We start from the raw sequence: 26,059 nt of genomic DNA on the forward strand, positions 1-26,059 counted from the left end.
TTTAGCACAAACATGATTAAATCACTTGCTTTTAAAATTATTCTTATGACACCCAAACATCACAGCACAAAGCATTTACATTTCATATGCTATGGATAACTGTTGCAGTTTTGCAAATGTTTTGTTTTTGTTTTTGTTTTTTAAATTAATTAAACACCAGTTTGGCTCTTACATTAAAAAAGACCACATATACTGTCTTAAAATGCAGCATTTGGGTATTGAAATCGGTCAGTAGTATACGAAGAGGATTATCATTACTATGCAATGCACGAGTGAACCACATAATTCATTGCCATAGAATGCTACAGCCTTTAGGATGCTGTAGTCTTTACCACAGGATGCTATAGTCTTCAGCGCAGGGTGCTGAAGGATGCTATAGTCTTTAGCACAGTGGTCTGGATTCAACTACTTGTTCAGAAAGTCACCAAGTGGCTGATAGAAAAATGGGATGGTACATGAGATTAGGTCCTTTTTGCCCTTGTCAGCTTCTTTCTTTCTGTTTTTCAGTTATCATCTGCTGACTGCTCTTGGAGGCAGGACACTGGGCCAAAAAGGAGCTTCGGTCTGACCCAGTACAGCCACTCTTAGGTTACTACCATACCTGTTCGTAGCTTTCCCAATGAGTTTGACAATACTGCTTAGGAAGGTGGAAGAAGCACTGCAATGATGCAATGGTTAATCCTTAACCTCAGAGATAGTGCTTATCTTACTTTCCTTCCCTTTCCCCATAATGTAATATGATGCAGCAGCAGCAAGTGTAAGCAGCTGAGTAAAGATCATCCGCACGCCTGGCAAAGATCCAAACCAGCAGGGCCTGAGGGCTCCCACGCCGTGTGTGGATGAAGATCATAGATCATAGAATCATGGACTCATAGAATCATTTAGGTTGGAAAAGACCCTTAAGATCTTCAAGTCCAACCATAAACCTAACACTGCCAAGTCCACCACTAAACCATGTCCCTAAGTGCCACATCTACACATCTTTTAAATACCTCCAGGGATGGTGACTCAACCACTTCCCTGGGCAGCCTGTTCCAATGCTTGACAACCCTTTCAGTGAAGAAATTTTTCCTAATATCCAATCTAAACCTCCCCTGGTGCAACTTGAGGCCATTTCTTCTTGTCCTATCACTTGTTACTTGGGAGAAGAGACCGACACCCACGTCGCTACATCCTCCTTTCGGTTAGCTGTAGAGTGATAAGGTCTCCCATCAAGTCTCCTTTTCTCCAGGTTAAACAACCCCAGTTCCCTCAGCCGCTCCTCATAAGACTTGTTCTCCAGACCCTTCACCAGCTTCGTTGCTCTTCTTTGGACATGCTCCAGTACCTCAATGTCTTTCTTGTAGTGAGGGGCCCAAAACTGAGCACAGTATTCGAGGCGTGGTCTCACCAGTCTTTGTGGCAGGATGTCTTTTCTGTATATACTGTATTTCCAGCTCAAATTTACTATGTGATGAGGGTGTGTAGCCAGTGAGGATGGCAAAATTTGGAACCGTATGTACAAATGACCTGTGGAGGAAAGGTTGTTAGAAACTGCATTTCCTACTTTCTTGGACTCCAACAGTCTGGTGGCACGCTGCTGGCATGCAGGGGAAACCTGACGTTGAACTACATTGAATATCAAAACCCCCAACATTTTTTAAGCTTCAAAATTAAGACAGCTTAAAGAGGCTTGATATTCACTGAGTTTCAAGCCCCTTTAAGATATCTTGAGTCCTTCAACCTACGAGCAAATCCTGCGTGATCACCAGTTATGTGCACCAGCAATTTGTGTAAAGCTGGCTGAGAAAAAGCCCCCAATATGCTGTAACTGACAGTGTGCACATAAATGGCAACAGAAATGCGTTACTGTGAGCCATCCATACTGGTTCAGTAAGGGAAATATGTTCTTGAGAGCAAGAAAGACTTTAGGGTGGTATAATCGTGTCAATGGTTTTCCCTGTGCTGCCAAGAAACCAGATCCCATTGCGTACAATCAAGAGTGTTTAATGTAGACTTTACCTATACAGAGAAGAGGCAGAAAAAGGTTTTATTTATAATTAAGCTGACTGATATGGCAGCCTGACTTTTATTTCCTAGTAACTGAGAATTTTCTTCACTAATAATCCGATTCCTTTGTTTGCACCATTTTCTTAGAATGCAGCTAAGTGAGTATAATGCACAGAGGAAAACCGTGTTTTACTCACCAGGTTTTAGCTGAATTTACCTCTCAACTACCAATATATATTGATATGCTGACCATATTTATTTATAAATCTGCCCCGCTTTTTCCCTGCAGTCCCAGAAGCCAGTCTGCTGGAAAAGCAACAAACCTAATAAACAATTCATCATGGACATGATAAAATCATCACTGAAAATAAAAGGAATTCTCCCAAATGACTTCAATCGGAGCTAGAGCAGTCCTTTAATTAACACAAAAATGCCTAACAAAAAGAAAGAGATAAAGAGAGAAACACAATGCATATAATCCTTTTATTTTCTAATTTATTCTTCCTTTTTGTGTTGGCACTGGAAAAACTGTGAGAAACTAATAAATAAAGAAAAAAGCCAGTATGTAGTTTAGAAAATTCCATGTATTATATATTGTGTTTCCTTAGACTCTCACTACCTTCCTGTCACCTCCCCAAAACAATATTTTAAAGTGAGGTCCCATACAAAGATATTCAGTTTGAGGTAATATCAAATAAAAATATTGTAAAATATGCATCAGTATCCTTGAAAAAGTAGACTTTTGAGTTGCTCAATTTTTATTTTTCAACAAACGAGGAAAAATGGTAAATACAGGAATCTACAGAGTAGTATCATCAGGTTTGTGACAAAGATTACTCTCGATGTTAGATATTCCCAATGATGACATTCCAGTTAAACAGTGCATTTCACTTGTGAGTGGGTTGAAAGTCATTAAGAAGAAAAAAATAACTTTTTTTAGGAATGATGTAAATCGTTTATTTCAATGCCAGTTTTTAAAGTAAAATAGCCTACTTACATGCTAGAGTATGTCTTTTAGTACACACACATCGAAAGTCTTTCAACACTCACAAGTCAAGTGCCTAATACCTGACAGGGATAGAACGAAATTCTTGAAATTAGTAAGTGTATATTTATTAGCTGCCTCCCATACTTTGTTTTTAAACCTGTAGCAGTGTGACAGTCCCATTACACATGCCATCTGGTAAATGCCATCCACTGTCATTTGCGGATCTGAGAGTGAAACCTAATTTGTTCAATGAACTGCTGGGAGCTGACAGAAGCAGAGCGAGGACATCCTCTGCTCTGTGTCTCCTCTCTCCAGAGCCCTTCCAAACGCGCTTTGATTGGGACTCCTGAGCCCTGGCACATTCTGCTGCTTCTGTTCTTTAATCAGCGTTGATGAGCGTCTGTGTCTACCCATCCCCCTTGGAAACTTTGCAAACGCCCTGCCTCTTGCTTACAGAGGTCCTGAGTGCATATGAGCATCAGGTCCAGGCTGGATTTAAGCATTTGCTTATGCTCCTTGCAGCATAAAACACAAAGTGCTCCACTTTAAGAAAGTAAAGCAGATACCGAGCTGCTTTGCCCCCAGTGTGAAAAAGTAAGAGAGACCCAGCACATACCCCATAACCTGGATGACTGTTCTCAAAATCACGAGCAGGCCACTTTCCTGCATGACGAGGAGGTAAGGATGCTGTTGGATTTCTTCCCCCAGTCTTGGCTGCAGAGGGGTAGTTACAAAGCAGGGCTGTGATATGCCCCGAGGTGTGGGACCTGGCACTGCTGCTCCCTGCCACCTCCCCCAAAATTTTTAGGATGCTGGGTGGCACCGTACAGGCTCTGTAATCTCATTATCCCTCTCTGCATCCCTCTGGCAGGAGCGGGATGGGGTGCGCTGGACCACTATCAGCTGGAACCCCTTCACCTGGCTTGCAGGCTCTGCTCCCGTCTCCTCGGCTCCAGCATTGCACCAGCTAACTCCAGTAACTCGACAGCAGTTTTAATGCTGCTGCTTTATTTGTAGCATAACAGAAAGGACCAAAACTATTGGCAGGAGAACTTCTGTGTGTATAGACGTACTCTATACGTTCCTGGATAGATGCATAGTTAATAATGCTGCATAAATCTCCAGTTACTGGAATGAGATTTTCAATTAATACAGCTAAAAATCTAGCTTTATCATAAGGCCTTTGACATTAAAAATGTTACTGTCATTATCCATACTAGAAGTAAATTAAGCCATATCACTATAATGACACGGGCAAATTTATCATCAAGGAAGTACTACCCTCTGCAGTCTGAAAATGCACGGAAACTCAGTGCCTCAGTAATTTGACAAGAAAAAGCATTGGCCGTGGCTTGTCATCAATTTTTTAAGCAGCTTTCGTTATTATTTCCAAGAAGGTTCTGCTTAAACACTATCAGAAAGAAGCAACTCTAAACATTTAGGTGGTAAGTTATAGATTTCCAGAATAAAAACTGAAAATCATACGACTTTGAACAAATATTTACCAGACATTTGTTTTGTAACACTTTTAAGAGAATATTCCAAAATATTGCCGATGTTTTCATGATCTAAACAGCATAGGGAATTATATCAGCTACAATTTTAAAATGAAAGGAGTGATTATAAAAAGAATAAGAAGTAAAATTGCAAAAAAGGTAATCAAAGTTATGTAAGTGTTAAAAAAGGAAAAAAGGAGGAATTGTCTTATTCTTCTCATCCATATTCTCAAAGGCTTCAATGTGGCAGATAATTTCAGACCAGAAGCTAAATTCACAGTGTGTAAACAATGAAAATTCAAATACTCTCTGCCAGCACCACCAGCATATCTCTTAAGCGCTGATGAATGATTTAAAAGAGCAGCTGCAAGCAATGGGAGCTGAGAGGGTCTGGCTCTGCACAAGTGAGATAATTGGCAGCAGCCATCTCTGTGTACAGATTCCAGATCTCTTTATTTGCTAATCCATGAATTATTTATACATGCTGCATAAAGTTCATATGTTGGGGTGATTATTATCATCCTAATAAATAAAGACATGGGGAGTTCTGTGAACCACTGCTTACAACTAAAATATTTTCCCATTTACAGTATTTTCCAATCTATGCTACAGACAGATGTTCGTGCTGTTTGCTTTGGCAACCTTGTTGACACAAACATCAAACAGATTTGTGCTGCTATTCACCCTCCCCAAGACATTTAATTTTTTAATCTAATCTTTACTTCCTCAAATGTAACTTGTCTTGTAAAATAATCAGTACTGTCTTGTTCTCAGGCAACACGCAGGATTGCACAAACCACACCGATGGTACTGCTTGTTTCTGCCCCATCTGATACGAGTAATAAATTTCATGCTTACTTTATATAGAGCAGAAATAAATCTGGCTGTTCTGAGGCGGCTTCATTTAGCAGTGGCTAGAGGGCAAACGAGCAAGAGATTTATCCTTAATTATACCATACAGAATAGGTCCGATGAGTTCTTCAAAAAGTTGCTCACGTGAATAAGCATGGTCAGGTCCTCAGCCCATTCCAGGGGATTTTGAGGGGCGCCTACAAACAGCGGTGTGGGAAGCTGGGCTGACACCAACCAGCTCCATCCCACTGTCTGTCCTATGGTCACTGAAACACATGACATGGGAAGGGGTCTGAGAAGACCCTCCCTTCCTTCTTCAGGTAATTGTGATTTATATAAGTATTGACAAATGCCCTCTAAATATAACTCTGTTTTTGCTGATGTAATTCCTACTGGTGTCTCACTCTTCTAGTAGGAGCTGCCTTCTAACTTGAAGCTACGCTGGCTGTCACTCCAATTCAAACCTTTCTGGGTTTGTTCCAACAAGCTGTTTTCTACTAATCATGAGTATTCCCATTAGAGTTAGAGCAGTCACGTGTCCCCAGAGCTCTCAACCAGTAGGATAAACTAGATTATTTTAGCTCCCTTTTGTAAGACAAAGGTTTTTTTCCCCTCTTATTCTTTAATGCAAGTGTTTCACGTTCAGTTCCTCCTTCCTGAACAGAAATGACCAGGACTCTACCCCTGCTGCAGAGGACGTCTTAACTGGTCCTTATACAGTGAAACTGCTACTTGCCCAGATCTATGGAAAATTGTTTGCCTGATCCATCCTAAAAGAGCATTTGCCTTTTCCGTAACCACAGCTGGTAGGCAGTTTGCAGACATCCAGTGATCAGCATTGCATGCCCAGGCACCCACCTGCTCTTCTGAGCCATTTGTAACTCTTGAGCTTCAAGCATACGAGACAAATTCTTGCCCTGAGTCACCATGTGCTTAATTTCACTCTTTGTACTATTAATTTCTCTCACTCCAGCCCTGCAAGACAGCCAGATTCTCCAGTATTTCTCTCTGCCTTCTGATGATGCTTATCAGCTTTGTGGCCTTAACAAATTCCATTAGCTGCATCCAGCTTTGGGTTCTCGGGCTGCCAGGGAACAATCTACGTAAGGTCATTCCCAAGACAAGCTCCTAATGAACCCTGCTGCTGATCTCCAATTAGTCTTATATTTCCCTTCATCATAATCTACTGCCTTCTTTCATTTAGCTGGTACTTAACCTTCCCTTACAATTCTTTCACTAATCCCCATCCTCTCCTTCTTAATTAATATCATCCAATGGGGTATCACATCGAGTGGGCTGAGTGAAAGCATTTCCTTCCTTTCATGAGGCTTTGGCTAAGGTTTTCAAAAGCCATAATGCAATAATGCGTGTGTATGGTTCCAAAGAGGAATGTGGAAGACCTATGACCTTCAAGAAACGTTGCAGGTACATTCATCCATTATAGTGATAAGATCAGCTGTAAAAAGGAGTTAGGTTAGGCAAATTTGCTTAGAGAGTTCCTTAACCTGACAGTGCACCATGACTGTGTACCTGGAGATGTAAGTACCAGAGGTAGAAGGGAACCACTCCAGCTCACGTGGGGATCACTGACTTCCCAAAAGTCTAAGGTATTTTGTTCTGGTGTGCTGGTTCAGATCTATGGTTGGAAGAACGAATCTGAACAGAGAAATCCCCATACCCAACTCTTTCTTTTTCCAATTTCTGTTCCATTACCTGCTATTTCTAATTGAATCCCTCATTAATTTAACCTCTTTCAATTCAATTTTAATCCAGGCTTTCTGCAAACTTTGAAAAGAGATGAAAGCAAAGGTTTAACATTTGTCCCTATTTTTAAAATATACTTGTTTCTTATTGGACTAGTATATGCTAAACCTAAGAGAAATACCATATGTGGAGGAACATGCCTGACATTTTCTGTATTCCTGCCTACCTTGGAAAGTCTCTGGATAACTCAGGATGCCTGGGGAGGTTGTGCACTCTCCATCCTTGGAGGCTTTTAAGAAAAGACTAGACACAGCCCTGATCAATCTGGTCTGATCTCCTCTCTGACACTGCTGGAACAGGAGGTTACACTAGAGACCTCCTAAGGTTCCTTCCAACCTGAATTTTCCTATGACCTAGTGATTCCGTGATTAAAAAGTATCACAAATGGCAGTGTAGTCATGATGGAGAGACTGTGTAGCCATGTCCTCGTAGAGGTGTGAAAGGAGAGGAAGAGCATTGCAGTCCCTGTTACTCCTCCCAGATCCTCTAATAAACATACTGCTTGATATATTCAAGGGAAAAGGATATTTCCTTGTAATTGCAGCATGAAAGAAAATACTCTCTTCTCAATGCCATTTACAACTCATTAACACTGACAGAATAAAACCCCATTGCGTATTTTGTGTTTATTCCATTAAAAGCCTACTATAAATTGATTTAGATAACCTTACTTTATTCTTTTCCATAAGTAAAATTCTCTTGCAACAAAATAATGATATCCTAGCTAGTTAAATAATAACCGATGCTGGGTATTAACTTTAAAAAAACACAACCAACCAAACATTGCTTCACATTGTCTAGTTATTAAGCTGTTTTCCTCTCATGAGTTCTCAGGTTTTAGTATATCCTTAATGTACCAACTGCATTAATAAAGAACTAAACAAGCATCATGCAAAGAGAAAACAAAAGCCAGCAATAAACCTTACGGCTGGTCCAGCTGGCAAACAAGGTGAAAGAAGCAGTTTTGCTTAGAGGAAGCTTTAAATCTTGCAGGACGGTAACATCTGTACTATCCACTGCAGAATAATGAGTTCAACCAAGGTCACTAATATAGCTGGAAATAACGCACATGCACCCTGGTCTCAACATGCAGGAGGCCACTGCCTGATTTGTGAAGCTTCATTATTTGAAGCATTGGAGGAAGCCTGTTGTCATGGTCATTTATCTCCTACGAGTGGAGTTCAGATAAAATTTTATATGTACAGAATGACCGAATGACAAGAACTCTGGCTGCAAACAGATGACAGGTCACCTTCCTCTGGGCAATGCCAGACAGCTTATATCTACAAGCAAGAGTCAAAATGAAAACAGGATCAAAACATGTAACAGCAAGGAACACGCAGTGCTTTGCAGAATGAGGTCATTTTAAAGGGGATAGGATTTTCACTTTCATTTCACAATCTTTTTTTTTTCCATGCACTGGAAATTACAGGTGTTTTCTATTCATTTTATTATTAAATATTCATGCATATTTTTTTCCACTTGTTCTATGTCACTGAGTATTTATGGGTACTTCACACCACATTAAAGATGCATAACAATACAGTGAAATATTTCATAACATAAATGAATGGTCTGCTTAAAGGAAGACAAAATGTGACTGGAACATCCACAAAAGCCACCATTTTAATTAATCTCAGACTACATTAATAACTACATTGTTAACAGCCGATAGAAAAGAAGTTCTCTTTCAAATTCCAAACCACTAATAGCATCCTCTCTTTTCCTGGAGAAAAAGCTCTTGTGGTACCTTCTGTTTTGTGCAAAAGGGATTTTTCGTATCAGTCTGCTATTTTGAAGTCATACAAGCGTCTGAGGGAGTGAAAGTGAGCTCTTCCCATCCTGCCTTTACCCATGGGATTTCTGACCCATGAACTGCGCACAAAGGAGTTGAAACACAAGACCCAACCTCGGCTGTTAAGTAAGAAAGGGAGTCAAGTGAATGCAAATGTGAATTATATAGTAATTATAATATAAATAGGACCCAGAGATTAAGTCTGTGCATGCTTTCAAACAGCAGAAACTAATTTAAGCTTCATAAGCCTTAGGAAAAGATCCAAAAGGTCACAGTTTGCCTGGAAGCACTAATTACAGCCTCCTGCTACTGGGTATACAAACAACCAAGCCTTGTCGTAATCATCCTTGTATAGGAAACCATTCTGGTCACAACAGATAACAGTCACCCAGTGACCTAATATGTGAGCAACCACTGGGATTGCCTTCCAGGCACGAGTGCGGCTGCTGTGCTCATTTAGCGTGACACTGTTGGGTCATGCCTGGTTCCTGGAGGCCGTTATCATGTTGCAGGACATTTAGCTGCACTTCAGCGTTACCTCCGTGTTTCTTATGCATCTTGGATTTTGCTAGCCGGATATTTTGGCTAGGATGCCTGGCTTGTGCAGTAGCACAAGGACAGCACGCTCTTGGGGATTGCCTGTCCTGCTCTACCCAGAAAGACGCCACCATGTTCAGACCCCTATAGCACAGTGCCAAACACTGGCTTTCTACCCCTTGCTGTAGACCCCAGATCCAGGTCAAGGACAGCTCACATGGTTCAGAAAATCTGAACCCCCATGAGCTGCACATAAGGCAGTAAGTAGCAAACCTTTCTGTTGAAGCATACTATAACACTTGCTGTGATGGAAAACAATGTAACTCTGGGCCAGCAGATGAAAACCATAATTTATTTTTGAATAATAGAGAATATAGATACCACTCTACTCTGGGGTGCAGCAATAATAAGCTGCAGTCATCAGATGGCCCATAAAATACTCCCAAATCCTCGCCCTGTGGTTCCCTAAAAAATTTAAACTAGTGTTGTCCACTTCCATCCCCACCTTGGCCACTTGGTCCCATCCCAGCATTTCCCACTCCATTGTGTGATCAGAAATGTTTGCACAACCATACAGCAAAAGAGCAGAAGAGCTTCTAGAACTGATCCCAGCAGAAAAAAAAAAAATATATATATTTCATTTTCATTCCGTTCAGTTCCTGGACCCAGCTCAGAGTGAGCCCATTTGTGGCACAGGTAGCAGACTGGTGAAAAAGCCCCCAAGGTGGACAGAGAATGGAGTTGCCTCTTTCAGTGGCAGCACTGATTTTGTCTTCCAGGCCTTGTGGACATACAGTGCTGTGGTCCTCCAAGATGTACTGATGAAAAATAATATAAGGTGCTTTATAGGGGGGTTATTGCATTTCACAGCAAGGCGACGTGGAGCAGAGAGAGGCACGATCAGTCGGGACAGCAGGTAGAAACCACCTTCCCCTGAGCCTCCTCCTGGTCACCATCTGGGAGCTATCACTTATGGTGCCTGCAGTAAGGAAAGCATCTGAAGTTGGCTCTCAGCCTTGGCTGGGGTCTTCAGAGCTGTTGACGTGGCTATACTGAAGTGTGGTGGCAGCTGGTGCACACCCCGTTAGTAAACTCCGGGAAGCAACCTTTCACATTTGTTTAAACCAGAGCGAGCCTATTGCACTTCTCTATCCACAGGCTCTCAACTTGGTTAATGAAACTCCTTTTCAGCGTTAGTAGTTATTTCAGCATCTAAGTAAGTCTCTTTAGCTACCTTGATCCTGGCCAAAGGTCACCTGAATTGCTAAGCTCTGGTTTTAGCAGGACCAGCTGCACTTAGAAATCATTTACTTGAATTTCAGTAAGAAGTGCTTTGGAGACTCTCTAAGACGCTTTGCCATTACCATGATAGGTAGTTTTATGATATTATTAGTTGACACTAAACCCACATGCTTCAGAAATATTGCCAGGCAGCAAGCTTTCTACGTAACTAAGTTTATGTAGGGATTAAATGTAGGTATTTCCCCTCTGTGCGTTTAATGTCTGTTTCAGGCCCTGGCGCGAGATACTTGTACCCACAGCAGCAAGCTTTCCCCAGCCATCTGCCAGAGATGCCCCAAGCCACATGAAGTGGTTACCTGGAGAGGTTAAATAGGAACTTCAGCTTCTTTGTCTCTCAAAAGCAAGAAAAAGAGTTTCTACCATTTTAACCTGGGTGTTATTGACAGAAAACACTCCTAATGAAACACTCTCCCTGTAGCTTTTGACAAGCAAATGCTTTTTTCCCTGTTCAAATCCTTCTTAGAAGATCAATACTTCCATATCAGCCACAAGGAGCAAATTGCACACACACATACATCTAAGGGCCCTCCAAACTGAAAAAGCCGCAGGATGATATTCCCCCTCGCAGCTGCACTGGGTCTCCCAGTTCCTAACACACTCAAAGTGCTATAAAAACATATAATACATAATGACGTGCTTTAAGCCAAAATGGGTTATTATATTTTTCATAACTGCTTTACTGCTGCTATAACTCAAAGTTCAATCCCTCGTTCAAGAGATCGTTGCCTATCTCTAAAGGCGCTGAGCGATGCTATGGCGGCATGGGAGGCTGGTCTTGCTGGAGTCCCGTCCCGCGACATGCCGAGGGGCTCCTCTGCTGCGCTGAGTATCTCCAGCTCCCACTGCGGCTGGCGGGAGTTAAGAGCATTCAGCACCTGGGAGGACTGGCCCTGCACTTATTAAGGCCTGCGATGTAATTACAGACTAGTTATTGAATTGCTATTGAGACGAAACATCGCGCGGTGCTGTGAGCTAACAGCAAACGTGTGCAGCCATGCCTTGTTAACTCTTCACTCCGGTATGATTTAATCATTTTACATGCTGGTTTTGTTACGGGAGTGCTCTCCTGCATACTAATAGCTGGGTTTCTGCTAGGAAGGTTTCTCTGCAGTGAATAGATTGAAGATTTACTGAATCTTTCAAAACCACTCCGGTAATTTATCCATATAGGAGCCTCTATGCCCCTTACTGTCACTGCATATCTGAGCGTTGCGGTCAGTAATGGATTTTTTATTTTCACAGCACCTCTAGGAAGCTGGAATTACAAGATCTGCTTGAGTTCTCTAAAGGAGCTTGTGACAGAGAAAAAAATCAAACCCATGTGTCCTAACTAGCATTTTGCAGCTAGTTAGGACTTCTCAGACCACTGTTACCAAAGGTGTGTTTGAACTATCCGTGTCTAGATACAGGCCAACAAATTAAAACAACTGTTATAAAAACAACCTGTTTGTAAATATATGTATCATAGGTGTCCACATTCAACACAGGATTCAGAGAATCCAACAGTACTCTACAAATAACATGATTATTTTGTTACAGAGTGGGAACAAAGAAAGCAATCCACCTACTTTTTTGCAGATATATTTGCCTAAATATTAAATTTATAATTAAATATTATAGTCCATAAATAGCCAAATGTATCCAGGGAAGAGGTAAGCTGTGTACTTTCATTATTGCTTGCATTGATGTTTACCTGAGCATAATGACTACTAAGAACACTCTGGTTTTGGGAATGCTGTTGATGAGCCTGTGATATGCAAGATTTCTATGTGATGCGTAAGGCAATCCATGAGCAATGTAGTTAGGTTTTGTAGGCAAAACGCTGCTTTATGAACTTGTGCTGTTGAATGGTAGACATCTTACATTGATTTATGGCTCCTGGCATCTGCTTGTCCATAGTTAGCACAAAAAATCCTTGTCTCCAGGTTTTCCATTGCTTTCCAGGGATGGTAGGTCTGGCCCAAATGGCACAGGTTAAAAGGTCTGATTAAATGAAGGAACTGAGAAAGATGTAGAAAGAGGTTCATTATTCTCCTGCCTGAAGGCGGGAGCCAACCTCTTATTGCAGGAGCTGGGCAGACATGTCCCTGGTGGGTACATTATTGCAAAAATCCTGAAGACGGTAATTATGCACCATCCACTGATGGAGACAGACTACAGAGCTAGACACATTTCTGGTCTGTTCCAGTAGCCAATGGTCCTTTTCCTTGGAGTCCTGTCTTGCAATATGAGGAAGCAAATGGGGGTCACGATACTTGACTGAAGATGTGGCCATAGGCAAACCACTAATTCTCGCTGTACCTTTGCTCCCCACTTGGTAAAAGCATGAAAATGATCAGCTGGGGAAAGGTTGCAAAGGGCTTTACACATCTTTCCATAACTTGAATTAAATGCTTAGTGCAGTATTTATTTTACCAACAATAAAACTTCTATTCCTCTTCCCTGTATCCTGATAAATCTCAATATAGAATTATCCTGAGATATTAAATAATATTAAGATTTTCCTGTTCAAGATGACATAGATGTACAAATTATTGCCAATAATGTCTCTGTGATGATCCCATGGCCCCCTCATATTAATGGAGAAACTGAAGCAAAATGTGGTTTGATTCACTCATGGTGAAAGACAAATGTCATGATCTTCTTTACTGAGGCAGAAAGGATTCAGACACTTTCATTCAGAAAGTAAGTCCCTAGCAGTAGAAGCCCCTGTTTTTTTGTCATGAATATTATAGACAAAAATTTCTCATGAGTGGTATGCTAAAACCAGTACGTTTTTGTGAAGGTGTTTGTTCATTAAAACTTAGATCTCTAGGATTTTATGGGATTTTCAGGGAAAAAAGTTCCCTAAACTCAGCATTATAAAAAGTGCAGATGCAACTGACTGAATCTGTAAGAAGATGGGCAAAATAAAATGTTACTTTGTTACAGTAAAATTCATCAACAAGTCCAAGCACTTTATTGGTTTTAATTTAGCTTTTCTTTGGAACGCATTCAAGTCTATCCAAATCAGCTGGTAATCCCATGAGAGAATAAAATACTAGGAGGTTTTCCAAAATATGTATCTCCTCAAAAAAGATAAAGATTTTAGGCAGTAATGGCATCTAGGTATAGACACAATACTAGAAACAATGCCCAGAATTTTATGTTTATTCACATTTAAAAAACCATGGTTTTTAAGTCCTTGAGCTGAACGATGCCAATGGCAATGGTGCTGGATGCTGCCGTTTCAAAGGATGTTCCCACCCACCAGGCTGTTGGCTGAGTTTATCTCACGCTGCACAGCACTGGCCTAGGCAGCACACAAGGCAGCATTAATGACCCAGTTTTCCCACTTTTCTGACCATCTCCGGCCTCCTTTAAAAGTTCTTTTTGCACAGGAGTGCTGGCTAGTGGGTTTTAGTAAAAAGCCCTTGCCACATTATTAAAAGAAAGCAGGAGAGGTGCTAGTTAGCAATCACTAACTGGGTTTAGAAAGACTGCACTAATCAAGGACATGAGCCCTGTTTTGAATCCTGGTCCCAACAAGCATAAATGCTGAGCTGATGTATTGTCCTAAAGCAGTTGTCATTATAAATTAATGATTTCACTTAAAGTCTTTTATAATTTAGACTCGCTTACACTAAAAATGTCTGTGTATATGGTATCCTCCAGAAGTGCAACCATACATTTCATACTTTCATCTGTGTGGGCAGGAGCTTGTGCTGCAACCACATCAGAAGGCAGAAAAATCTAGATTTGTAAAATGATTCCAAAACATCATTTTAGATCTCTCCATACTGGAAGGCTGAACCTTGCTAAATCATGCTCTGGACTCTCTGGTGTTAACATGTGATTAAAAGAGAGCTCAGGACAACCTGCCACAAAGCAGAGCCAGATGATTTGATGAAACTTGGTAGTGAAAGTCTTTGCAGACTCCAACAAAAATCTGGACAATAAAAGAAATGTAGAATAATAAAAGAACTTTTTAATGCTCAGAATAAACCTAATAAGTGGAAGCAGCAAGTAAAGCTCCTAAGTGTTCCCATGTCCAGATGGTGTTTCCATATTCCACCAAGAGGGAGGAAAGAAGATAATTAAATTCTCAAGAAACAGTTTAAGGAACTAAGAAGTTTATAGCTACATGCTGCCTCTATAAAGAATAAACTTGTAGCACTTGGCTTTAAAACTCATAAATACACAGTCAGAAAGAATTACATGTACAATGGTATGAGGAACTTGACTCAGATTATCTCTAACTTGGTTACGTTGCTTCTTCATTAGTATGAATCACTCTCAGAGGAGATCCTTAAATCGCAAAGTTTTCCTACTCTGCTTTTGCACCACTTGTTCTCTGTTTATGGGACAAAACCAGGATTTTATCCGGCAGGACCTAAGAGCTATAAATCCTATTTTTAATGATTTCCTAGGCTTATAGGCATCCTTCAGCACTGTCGGGCCAGGAGTGTAGTTACAGAGCTGTTGTCATCATCGCTGCTGGCTCAGAGGACATACCTGAGGAAAAGCAGACGTATACCCAGACAAATCCCTTTCCTGTTGGTTCTTTGGGTATTTTAACAAGCACAGCTCAGTTACAACATATCATTTTACTCTACAGCTACAAAATTGCCTGCTAGGAAAGGCAGAAATGACTTCATTCCTGTTACCTGTGATCACTGATCTACAGCATCTAGGCTAAGCTACTGATAATTGCAGTGCTAGAAAGGACATCCAAATCAGGTGATAATACTTTAACATTTTTGTTAGAAGAGTCTATTTTCCTTTCTCCAAAGGGAGAGACAGCTTTAAAGTCATTTGACCTGCACAATACTGACAGTAAAGACTACCAGTCAGCTACAAACACAGGTTCCAGCACAGATAATCTTCAAAGAGATAGGATAAACTATAGTGATTTTATGATAATTTGAATCAAAACAATTTTACTGTTTCTGGAAAAGGAGGAAGGACTTGAGACCTACAGAAGAAGATAGTATTCTGTTCTGTTACACCATTGTCTCTTCTCAAAGTGAAAGCTCATTTTTCCCAAATTGGTCAATGAATGAAAGGATAATATACAGTGCAGTGGCAAAGGCACTTCTATATCACCAGCAACCATGCCAAGCATGAGACAATAGTTTTCTCTTAGCCCCCGTTATGGTCCTCTCGCCTCTCTGTAACTATCAATTTTCTTTGTGTCATCCCTAAAAGTGCTTAATCCCTTCCTGATAATGCATGATTATGGAGAACTTTAATTAGCAGGCTGGTAGGCATTCCATGAACACCCCCCCTCCCCATCATTTTCATCACGTATTAAATGGCATTAATTGCAGTAATGTATGCATGTGCCAGAGGTCTTCCTCACTATTCCTCTTGTCTCAGAGCTAGAAGGCATTAACACTTTGTGGGGAACCTCATACCTCCCCAAATGCACTGAGCTGGCCAAGATCAGCTTATGGCTGAGGTCAGCTGATGGAGACTGAGCAACTAATGTAAAGGCTGCTACGATGCCGCTGTCTGCAATAGCAGGGACTTGAACTCCAGGACCCAGAAAATCTTTGCCAGTTCTGTGTGTTCAAGCAAAAGTCTCAGTGGCTTCACAGATTTTTTACGAGTGAAGATGCTGTAAACAAACCTGCTACACGGAGTGTCAGAGTACAAGATAGCCTGCAATAGAAGTGGTTGCACATCCTTTCTTCCCCCATGAACAACCTCATTAGAACTCAAGTTTTAATAGTGCTGGCAGGTTACACTGGGGAGTGAGGGAAGGAGTCATTGAAGACAAGGAGCACTTATTTAAAATGGAAATACTAAAACGCTACACAGCTGACTACAGTGGTAGTTGTTGATAAGGCTTCATCCTTCAGAGGAGAAGGAGCTATCACCTAAAAATGGGCTTTAGTGCTTTACTGGCTCAGTGTCATTCAGCCTTGCACTGTACATGTCCGAGTCCCGCTAAAGACACAGGAATAAATTGCTTTCCACAGCCAAAACTTGTAATTTCTTACACTTTTCTCTATGCAATTGAATTTTAAATCCCATTCCAGATGAGAAAACCCCATCCTCAATTAAATTTATGTATAAAGTAGCAAAACCCTTCCATCCAGATCTTCTTTCTGTTTATCTTAGAGGCAATCAGTGGCAGTGTCTGTGCTGGTTTATGAGAGGAGACAGAAGTGTAAGCCCATATTTTATGATGAAAATGACAGTCGGAGTGACCTTGCTCCAGCACATATTACTTTTTCGACAGTGTCTAGAGGAGATAATCTAACAGCAGTCTGCAAAACATCATGTTTCCTTAGATCCTGCTACAGTAATTCAATCATGAGCATATAAAATTAGATGAAAAAAAAGGTAACAAGCCTTCTGGGACTGAGTGATTGCAATAAATGTTGCCTCCTGACAGTAAGCATTACATTGTCCTCTTGAAAGAGAGGTTACCATTTATTATAGCGTACTTCTCTCATTTCAGCCTGTGCCAGGTAGCACTGCTGTTAAGCATAGTCTGCAGGACAGCAAAAAATCCTTTAAGACAATTATATGCTGCCTCTAAGGTACCAAAGCAGTGAGTAGAAAACTTCCAACTCTTGACCTTTGGGATCAAATGAGCAATGCCAGACTTTTCCTGTTTTTTTTTTTTTTAAAGATACATGTTTTCCCTTTCTATTGCTTTTCATTTAAGTATCACAGAGTACTTTATAAGCATTGGTTGCTCAATCATATCTTACAAATCTTGCCATCCATTTTAGAGAGGTTAAGCTGAGCCACAGTCATGTCTGTGTCTCTAAACTCAGCGAAGTTTGCAACTGAAGATCACAAAGCAAGTTGATAAAAAGGATAGAGTGAAACTGAGGTATGGTGGAAGTTAGTCCCTAAGTGTCAGTACAGAAATTGTTTTCAAGCCATAAATATTTGCCCATGCATGTGTCCTGTGGACAGCTAAGAAAATGCAATCTTTAAAATTATTACAGGCTTGATCAGAGTAAAATCATGTTCAGCTACCTTCGAAGATACATATGGGTCTGACATAAAGTCATATACCAGTTACTGCTACAAACACACTTTTGTAGGCAGTCACAGAGTATACAGCAAGACCTGAGCTCTGGGTGCTTTTGTAAAATGTAGATGGAGAAGAAAGCACCAAACAGCAATAGATACTGTCTTCCACTGTCTGGTCATTAACATCGACTCCAACTGTGATTTTTTTGGGGAAGCAGAGGTGGGAACTCCTGGCAGAAACCCTTGGGTAGCAGACATTGTAAGACAAACACTTGTCCGCTCTGGTGGGCTGCTGCTGCTCTACCTGCTTGATCAACTGCAGGATAAGCAGGGTTCCTTGAGATATCCTCATTCAAGTAGCTTTTCCATCTGTGTGTTATATGTGTATATGAATAAATAGGATTTCCTGCTAATCAAGAAGAGACTAGAGTATGACTGCTTATGAGCAATAAAATAATACCCTGAGAACGTGAGGCAAAGCCAAGCTCCAGCTAAGCAGCCTGAGGAGCTGTGGAAAAGGAAGTCTCCTATTAGTGGATCCAAGTGATTCTCCATCAAACCACAACAGCTCTGCCCTAGTTGTATGACCAAAGTCTGAGGCGATGATTACTTTTATCCAGAAGTCTGCATTTCAGCCAGAACAGGTGTTTGCACTGGCCTGACCCACATCAGCTGTAACAGGAACCAAAGGGATTTGTCTCTGCTGTAAATGTACCCGTAGCAAATATCTGAAGCTAGATGGATCCTACACAAAATGTGCTAAAAAGGAATGTTCCTATAAACTGCTTGAAAGCAAAGAAGTTGAAAGACATCTCATTTTCAGTTCGGTAAATAAGGAATAACTCCACCAAATGTAATGGACTGATATTTTTTATATAATCATTGAAAATGGAAATCCTGCTAAGATCTCTGTATTTTCTCATGTATACATATTTTGCAAAGGTATCTGAATGGAGACATTGACCTTAGCTCCATAGTTCAAGCTGTGCTGTATTTGTGCTACACTGAGATTACAGTTTAAGAATTTAGTCCTGTATAATGAAAATTCAGACAAAGATATATTCAGCAGATGTAAACAGATCTAACTCTAATGACTGTATAATGGAGGTATTGTTTACAGCAGCTGAGAATCTGGCCCACAGTTTGTTATGCAAAGTCATTATCTTGTGTACTTGGATTAATGTAGACACTAATAAAACTCATTAATCTCTTCAGGTATCACTGCAGGGTTTTGTGAATGAGATATAATGTAATACAAACATATCACCTCACAACTGTTGATAAGACCCTTAAATGCTTCTAATTATGGTAAAACAATTATCTTGGTGTAAGGGAAATGGACACTGTCTCTAGTAGCTATTGACAGCTTTTCTTGAAATGAAAACAAGAGTAAAAATATACAGAGCTTTTCTTGTGAAGAGGCAAACTTCGTAAACTTAATAATGTTTACTACAGAACTATGCACTTCTCTGCATATGTCTGCCAATATTATAAATTCAGAGATTTACATGTAGTCCATTAAGTTAATTAGTCCATTGTGCTGTCAATGCTATTTCACTGTACTGTATTGCAAGCTATTTTTTTAGAATACCTATAAATGACCCCAAAATATAGTTTATCTTTACTTCTTGGGGCAGAACATGTTTTTACAAATGTCCATGTCCAGACATTTTGCTTAGTATCATGTTAACCATTCTACTTCTCCACTTTATCTTGATCATCCCGGTTATTTCCCATTTTGCCATCTCAAATACTTCTTCTTTATCCTTGGTGTTCACCACAACCAGTTACTGGCACCAATGAATATTTGCCAGAGAAGGGGCAGTCCAGAGAGAGTACTTAGAGCTGCTGTACAACAACATACACAACAGCTACTTTTCTTTATGCTACACACGTTTATTTGTTCCTGAGCTGCTGAAGATAAGGCATTTCTTGTTGGCTTGCTGCTTTGCAATAGTTGCTTTAGGGGGCGTGCAGCCCTTTGAGCAGCTTCAATCATAGCAGCAGGCGACCAGTAGGAATAACGCTTACCATGGGGGGCTGCAATCCAGTTCTGCGTTCACACCTTGTGTGTGCGATTTAGGATAATTAAGCAGAATTAAATTACCTAGGATTAAATGCTATGGAGTCCTGCATTTGTTCTTAACGGAGCTGGAGAAAGCTGACTTCTACAACTCTTCTCCTGAAATGCCCTCTATCTTTAGCCCTTTGGATACTGTAAGGCATTTTCAGCACACACAAAATCTCTGTCCGACCTATAGATTGCTCCAAGCTAAGGGAAATCTATGATGAACGAGCAGTGAAACACTAGATATTCTGTACTCACATTGTCCATTAGGTAGCTTTCTGCAAACTGCCTTTTCCTGGCAAACTGTCTTTTAATTGTAACTTATTTACTTTGAATCCCCCTGTTCACAGTACCGGTACGCGTTGATGCATTTGGAACTCAGTCTCAGTCACCCACAGTTAATCCCACCTCGCTGGTTTACTTCTCACAAACTTTCTGACGTTTTACCTCCTCTAGGTTTTGCTGTTACCTGAACTTAAGGATGCTTGGAGTGGCTAAAGGAATGTATCTCTATCTTCAATAGTCAGATATGCACAGAAAAAGGTTGCACACATCTGCTTTTAGTTAAAAATAAAAATACACAAAAGAAAAAAAATGTTAAGAGTAAAGCTTTAAAAGCAAAGTGACCCAGATATTTATGACCAGTCTTTCGAAGCTGCCCACAGGTACACAGGATATCTAAAGATATCAATGCTGGCTCTAAATCCTATCCTTAGGCACAACAACTGCAATAACAAAACCCAACATACCTTCACATGTCAGTAGGAAGTATTCCAGATTGTGACTGAAGGACGCACTGAAATAAGTACAGTTTTCAATCAGATCACAAGACAGACACTGCCTGTTGAAGTTTCCATTTGTGCTTGCGCTGAAAAAGTTAATACAAGTCCATGAAGGTCACTGAGCAAATTTTATCTGGAAGCAACATTACTTGAACCTTACTGTACTGTAAAACAAGAACGTAAATATAATGCGTCCAACATTAGCAAGAGACAAAGCATTTCCATTTGGTTGAGTTTAAATAGCAGTAATGGCTTTTTTTTTTTCCTGGGTGGAGAATATATAAAAGGATACTGATGTCTTTTTTGCAAGATCAGGTGGTTATGAAGGAAGGTATACTTTTTAAAAGAAAATGATGGTTCCAATTCCACAAGAGGAAGTCATAATTCGGTGAATGAAGGCATGAAACAATGGAGCAGTATTTCTACTTATAACAGACAATAAAGAGCTGGAATTGCTTTCTTTAAGTTTCTTACTGGTTGCCTCACTGGTTTGATTTGCTAGCAGCTGCCTCAGAGGCCAAAGCCCTTTTTGGGGGGGTTAAATAGTTGCTCTTGTAACATCTAAGTAGAAAGGAAAGATTGTATTTAGGGGTCTGTTTTCGAAGAAGGTAATGTGGCCTGTCCATATGCTCAGAAGTGTTTTGTAAGAGTCTACTGTAGGTTGAAGAATAAATTACAGATTATTAGCAAATATTAATAAATAAAATTTTGCACTGCTATAACATTTTGAAACTTAAAATACTTCAAGAATATTAACTAATAGATCTTTCTAGTATTACTGTAAAGCAGATGAGTGTTTTTTGCTACCATTTCAATGTAGAAAGAGATGAGGCTGAACTACCTGTTTAGGGCCATAGAGACTGAACTGAGTAGCTCTTGGGTTCTTGTTTAGGCTCAGATCATGTCCCTGCCTTAAATCCTGTTTACAAGCTACTAAATCAGACACAAAAAGGAAAAAAAAACAAACAAACCAAAACCAGATCTTCATCTGATATAAGCTGTCAGAGCTCCAGTGGAGCTCAGTCAATGAACATGTGCCAGGGTCGCTGTTGAGCTGACACTCTTGGGCTGGGACGAGAGATAGTCAAACTACCCGGCACAGAAAATCAAATACCTGAAGTGAGGCCAAGATCACTGTGTAATCAAAGTAAGGTCAAGGACATTGACATTTTGGGCATCTCTTTCCTTGTTGCCTATGTGGGGAAGGGAGGTTAATGAGGCACCAGGGTGACCTGCATGCCAAGACGAATGAGGGGTGGGAAGCATTTTCACTCATGACAGCAGCTCTTGAGCCTGGACTCAGCTTTTAAAATGAGATTTTCTTCCCATTTAAATAGAAATTAATGGTCAAAATAATTTTGATTTTTTTTCTTCAAGAAAATAAACGCTGAGCAGAGCTACTCTCAAAAACCTGTGGAGTGCAGTGAACAGGCATAGAGGTCTCAAAAGGAAAAAAATATTCACTTCCAGGTAATTTAGTTCGCTCTAGTTCCCTTCCCACTGAGGAAAAACAGGTATGACATCATGTTAGAGAAGGAAAACATACTGCCTGTCCCTTATCAACTGATGCTATCACCAGCTCTGCCCTTTGTTGCAGATGCTGAGATGACAGCAGGGGGATTGAGAAGAAAAATAGGACAAATGGAATAATGATTCCAAAATTATTATTTCAAAGTTTGGGTTTCCTCCCCTTTGTAATCTGCTCCCACAATACTTCGCAGTAGCTACACTACCAATAGCTTATTAAAAATCAGCCTTTTACTCATCATACAGTTACAGATAATACTAAAGTCATCTGGAATTGCAGAAAAACATTTACAAATATAACTTATTGTTATGTCTTTTAAATTTCATAAAGAGGCGAAGTGCTATCAAATTTCCATTAAAACTGCTATCTGGAAGTATAAAAACAGTTTATACCATTAGTTTATGTAATTCTGAACTCCTTCAAGTGTTAAGCAGTTCTGTTGGAAAGTTTTGTGACAGTTTATCAATCTTGAGATCAATTTAAAATTTGCAATAAAATGCGAAAATTGCTAAATGTAAAACATTTCTACATGTCAAGCATTTTGTTCACTATTGTTGTGCTGTTCTGTCTATTCCAGTGACAGATTGCAAGATCTTGCAACGCTGTTAAAGACAAACACGTAAGAAAATGTATCTATCGCAATCTCTATGTAATGATTTGTGTAAGACTGAAAAAATGGGAAATCCTGTATGTGAAGTTACTAAAGCACATACCTGTATAAATGTCGCCTTCTTGGCAAATCTTCTGTGCTGTGGAAATAACTGGAGAAAAAAAAAATCAAAAGACAAGTGTATCATTAGAAGGGTGTTTACAAGTATCTCATACAAAAACATCTTTATTCACATAGCCATTTTCCTGATCTTCTAATGGCAAGAAAAATTTAAACTGAATTAAAAAAACATACAGAGGGACACATCACCGCAGAGGCTCAAGCAGTTACATTGTAGGTTGCACTGCAGTTAAAACAAGTATAGAAATATTTGGGTCCTAGACTGGTCATGTCAGTGGAACAAAAAGGATCAAGCCATTAAGTGAAAGACCTTCACATCTTCACCTCAAGCTTTATGGTGCAGAATTACCTTTAGACACCTTTCCTTTTTCTCTAGAACCAGTTTTTACTTCTCTGACCACTTTTTATTCTTTGCCCAGATAGATAGCTAACCGGGGTCTGATGTGAAACCCACTGAAACATCCTCTTTGAAAAAGAGGCTTGGACTTTCAGGGAAGACAGGGTATGAAGTTGAAGAATAATTCATTGCCCTTGTTTTGTTCTGAGACTGTGGTGAACTCCTTTTCTGGCTAAACAGCAAAAGCCATGTTGCGCGGTGACAGCTTCTGAAGGTAACAAGAGAGGTGCTGCAGGAGGTGGCCAACCTCAGTCTAACAGTGAGGGTCCAGATTGGGCCCCCAGATGCATTTCATGTGAATAAAGACAGACTACAGGAGCAAATGTAGCGTCCGTGGGGTGAATAACGTGTCAGGCAGGATATTCAGCCCAGCTGATCTGCTTCAAATGAGCTGCAGTTGCCTAGATGTACATTTTGACTGCACAAATTGTACGTGGTATTTTCTGCTTGACTGGACAGTTAAAATGCAAGTAAGACTATGGTGCTAGTTTGCTACTTAGTTCTGCCAAGTGGTAAAGACCCTTATATCGTACTGAAGTTATTCGTAATTGAGGGCATTCAAAACCTTGAAGGAGCATTGTGCTCTTAATGATCATTCAAAGTTTATCATATTTCAGAGGCTTTTTACTCAGCTGTTCAGTGATCTTAAGAAAATGAGAGGTGAGAGCCTTGTATCCAGCTGATACTTTGCTGGGAAAGGAATCTATGGTATTTGATTCCAGAAAACCTTTCAAACAGTTTATTATGTAATTTCTTGAAATGTATTCTAAAAAGTAAACATTTACAGAAGTTATTTTACAAGCATAAAAGGCAAATGTGAAGAAGGGTGGGGGTTTTTTGGTAGTCTAAACACTTTTTTTTCTAATGCACTGATATTTTTGCAGGTCAATAAAGGATTCTTTTTAAAACTGACTATTTAGGTGGTCAATGAAAATAGACTTCAGAGGTTAATATCAGAAGCTGTAGCAGGAGAAATCACTCCTCTACACAAATTTAATAGTCACAGAAAGAAAGGTTTGAACTATATGGAGAAAACCAAAATAAGACAAAATATATGGAATAGTATGAGAGGTTAAGCCAAAATGGAGGCAGCTTCTCCTGCTGCCTTATCCCCATCTCCTTCTGCTTATACATTTCAGATGCATACACAATACCATTGTAACTAACCCTATAGTTCAGGGCTAAACAAGGGAAGACTGATTTGTCAGACCCAAGTTTACTTACATTTTATGCCTCTTTTCATCGTATGCCAATATCTTTGTCACATCCCAATCACCAGATGTAATAGACTGTAAGGTATCGCTGCTACTATTGGGCTGCCAGAAAGAAAAGAGAATTAGATTTCTTTATTCTTAAAAGAAGGTAATCTGAGCAAAGCTTCTCTGCTGAAAAAGGGAGCTCTTTTGACTCCATTACCTATTAAAAATAAACCATGCGTCTGCAATTTCCACCCCTCCCCCTGCTATTTCTGTGAATCTGCAGGCATGGAAATAATACGGAGTCAGAATCGTCTTAACCATAACTCCACTGAAGATAGTGGGATGAATTCGGCACAGAACAGCTTCAAACACCTTCCTCTAATCCAGCGTGCCCACGAGCTTCTGATTAATCCTCTATGGCAGCACAGGGATTTACTTATTTATGTACAACTAAGAAGGCATTAAAAAACCAAAACAAAGCAATGATATTGTTTGGAAAGAGACAGTTGGTTGACCTTTTTCTTTTAAGTGTCTCATTTGGAAATTCATGTTACCTTATGCCCAATGAACCATCACTGAAGGTTTTCTTTTATGCACAAGACCCACATTCTACATTTGCACCTTCCAGTCTTGCTGGTATGAGCACAGATACTACTTTTTATTGCTTTGTACTGCAGGTGAGTCCCAAAGCAGTGGCAGTGAGTGAGTCACCTGTGATGATGACATGGCGATGTGGTAGAACTTCCCGCGTCCTCCCTGGGGAATGGCTCGGACAAAGAAAAACTTCCGACCGTTCTTGGAAAAAATTGGCTCTTCATTCTGTAAGCAGCAAATTTAAGGGTTGTATTACCGTTAATTTATTGTATTTAAAATTGCTCAGCACTGCAAAACCCTGTGAAATTAATTCACATTGAAATAGAGAGTGCTCTTTAACAGCAATCTGAGGTAAAAAAAAACCCAATGAAAACTGGATAAAGTTTTGAAAATTATTGCTTTTGTGCTCTCGGGAAAGCAGACACCTTTCAGCTGTGGGAAGACGGGGCGACAGGCAGTAAGGAGAGTCTCTTGGCTATAAAGTAAATTCCCATTTGCAAGGCAAAAAGTGCACATATACAGCTGACTGCTCAGGGCAGTTGGAATAAAGCCTTTGGAAATGGTTTGAACCTCCTTGGCACAGGTATGACAAACACTGTTTACTCTGTTGGAAGAACTGATCTATTCCTGTCCTCAAGGAAACACAACTAACAGCATCTGACTGCTGTCTTTTCCTACTCTCTTACAATTGCTTATTTCACTGAATTATTTGCAAAGGGGAGGATATCTTGCAAAACTGTCCTTGACACAGAGCTCCCAGGTGAATGTGACGATTGACTTTTATTGTGTGACTAAAACTTTCAACCAGAGATAGAAGAGACTCAGCAGAAGGAAATCAAACATCACATATGGCAAGCAAGCATTTCCTGGAAGGGTCGTTGTTTTCTTTTTGAACAGGAAGCCCGAGGCACATGGGAAGTCCCCACTGCAAGAGATGGTTGAACAGCAGATTACAAGGGAAAGCAGAAGGATGGTCCATATGGTGTGACACAGTAGCACTGTACCAAGGGAACTGGCTAGATGAAGCTCCTCTACTCTGCATCTTGAATAGTTGGGACTAAAA

At 40.2% G+C, this 26,059-nt stretch overlaps 1 protein-coding gene across 1 annotated transcript in view; it reads right to left on the reverse strand.

Annotated features, from left to right (window-relative positions):
• The window catches only part of DPP6 (dipeptidyl-peptidase 6), a 268,280-nt gene that overhangs the window by 17,385 nt on the left and 224,836 nt on the right, over positions 1-26,059 (reverse strand). The window contains exons 13-16 of the mRNA XM_009322491.1: positions 25,114-25,221; positions 24,428-24,519; positions 22,790-22,837; positions 20,516-20,634 (exon numbers count right to left, since the gene is read on the reverse strand). Coding sequence (XP_009320766.1) covers positions 20,516-20,634; positions 22,790-22,837; positions 24,428-24,519; positions 25,114-25,221 — 367 coding nt within the window. The remainder of the gene's footprint in view (positions 1-20,515; positions 20,635-22,789; positions 22,838-24,427; positions 24,520-25,113; positions 25,222-26,059) is intronic.

This window comes from Pygoscelis adeliae, unplaced genomic scaffold (assembly GCF_000699105.1).
Source record: "Pygoscelis adeliae isolate BGI_AS28 unplaced genomic scaffold, ASM69910v1 Scaffold123, whole genome shotgun sequence".
Classification (NCBI taxonomy): domain Eukaryota; kingdom Metazoa; phylum Chordata; class Aves; order Sphenisciformes; family Spheniscidae; genus Pygoscelis; species Pygoscelis adeliae.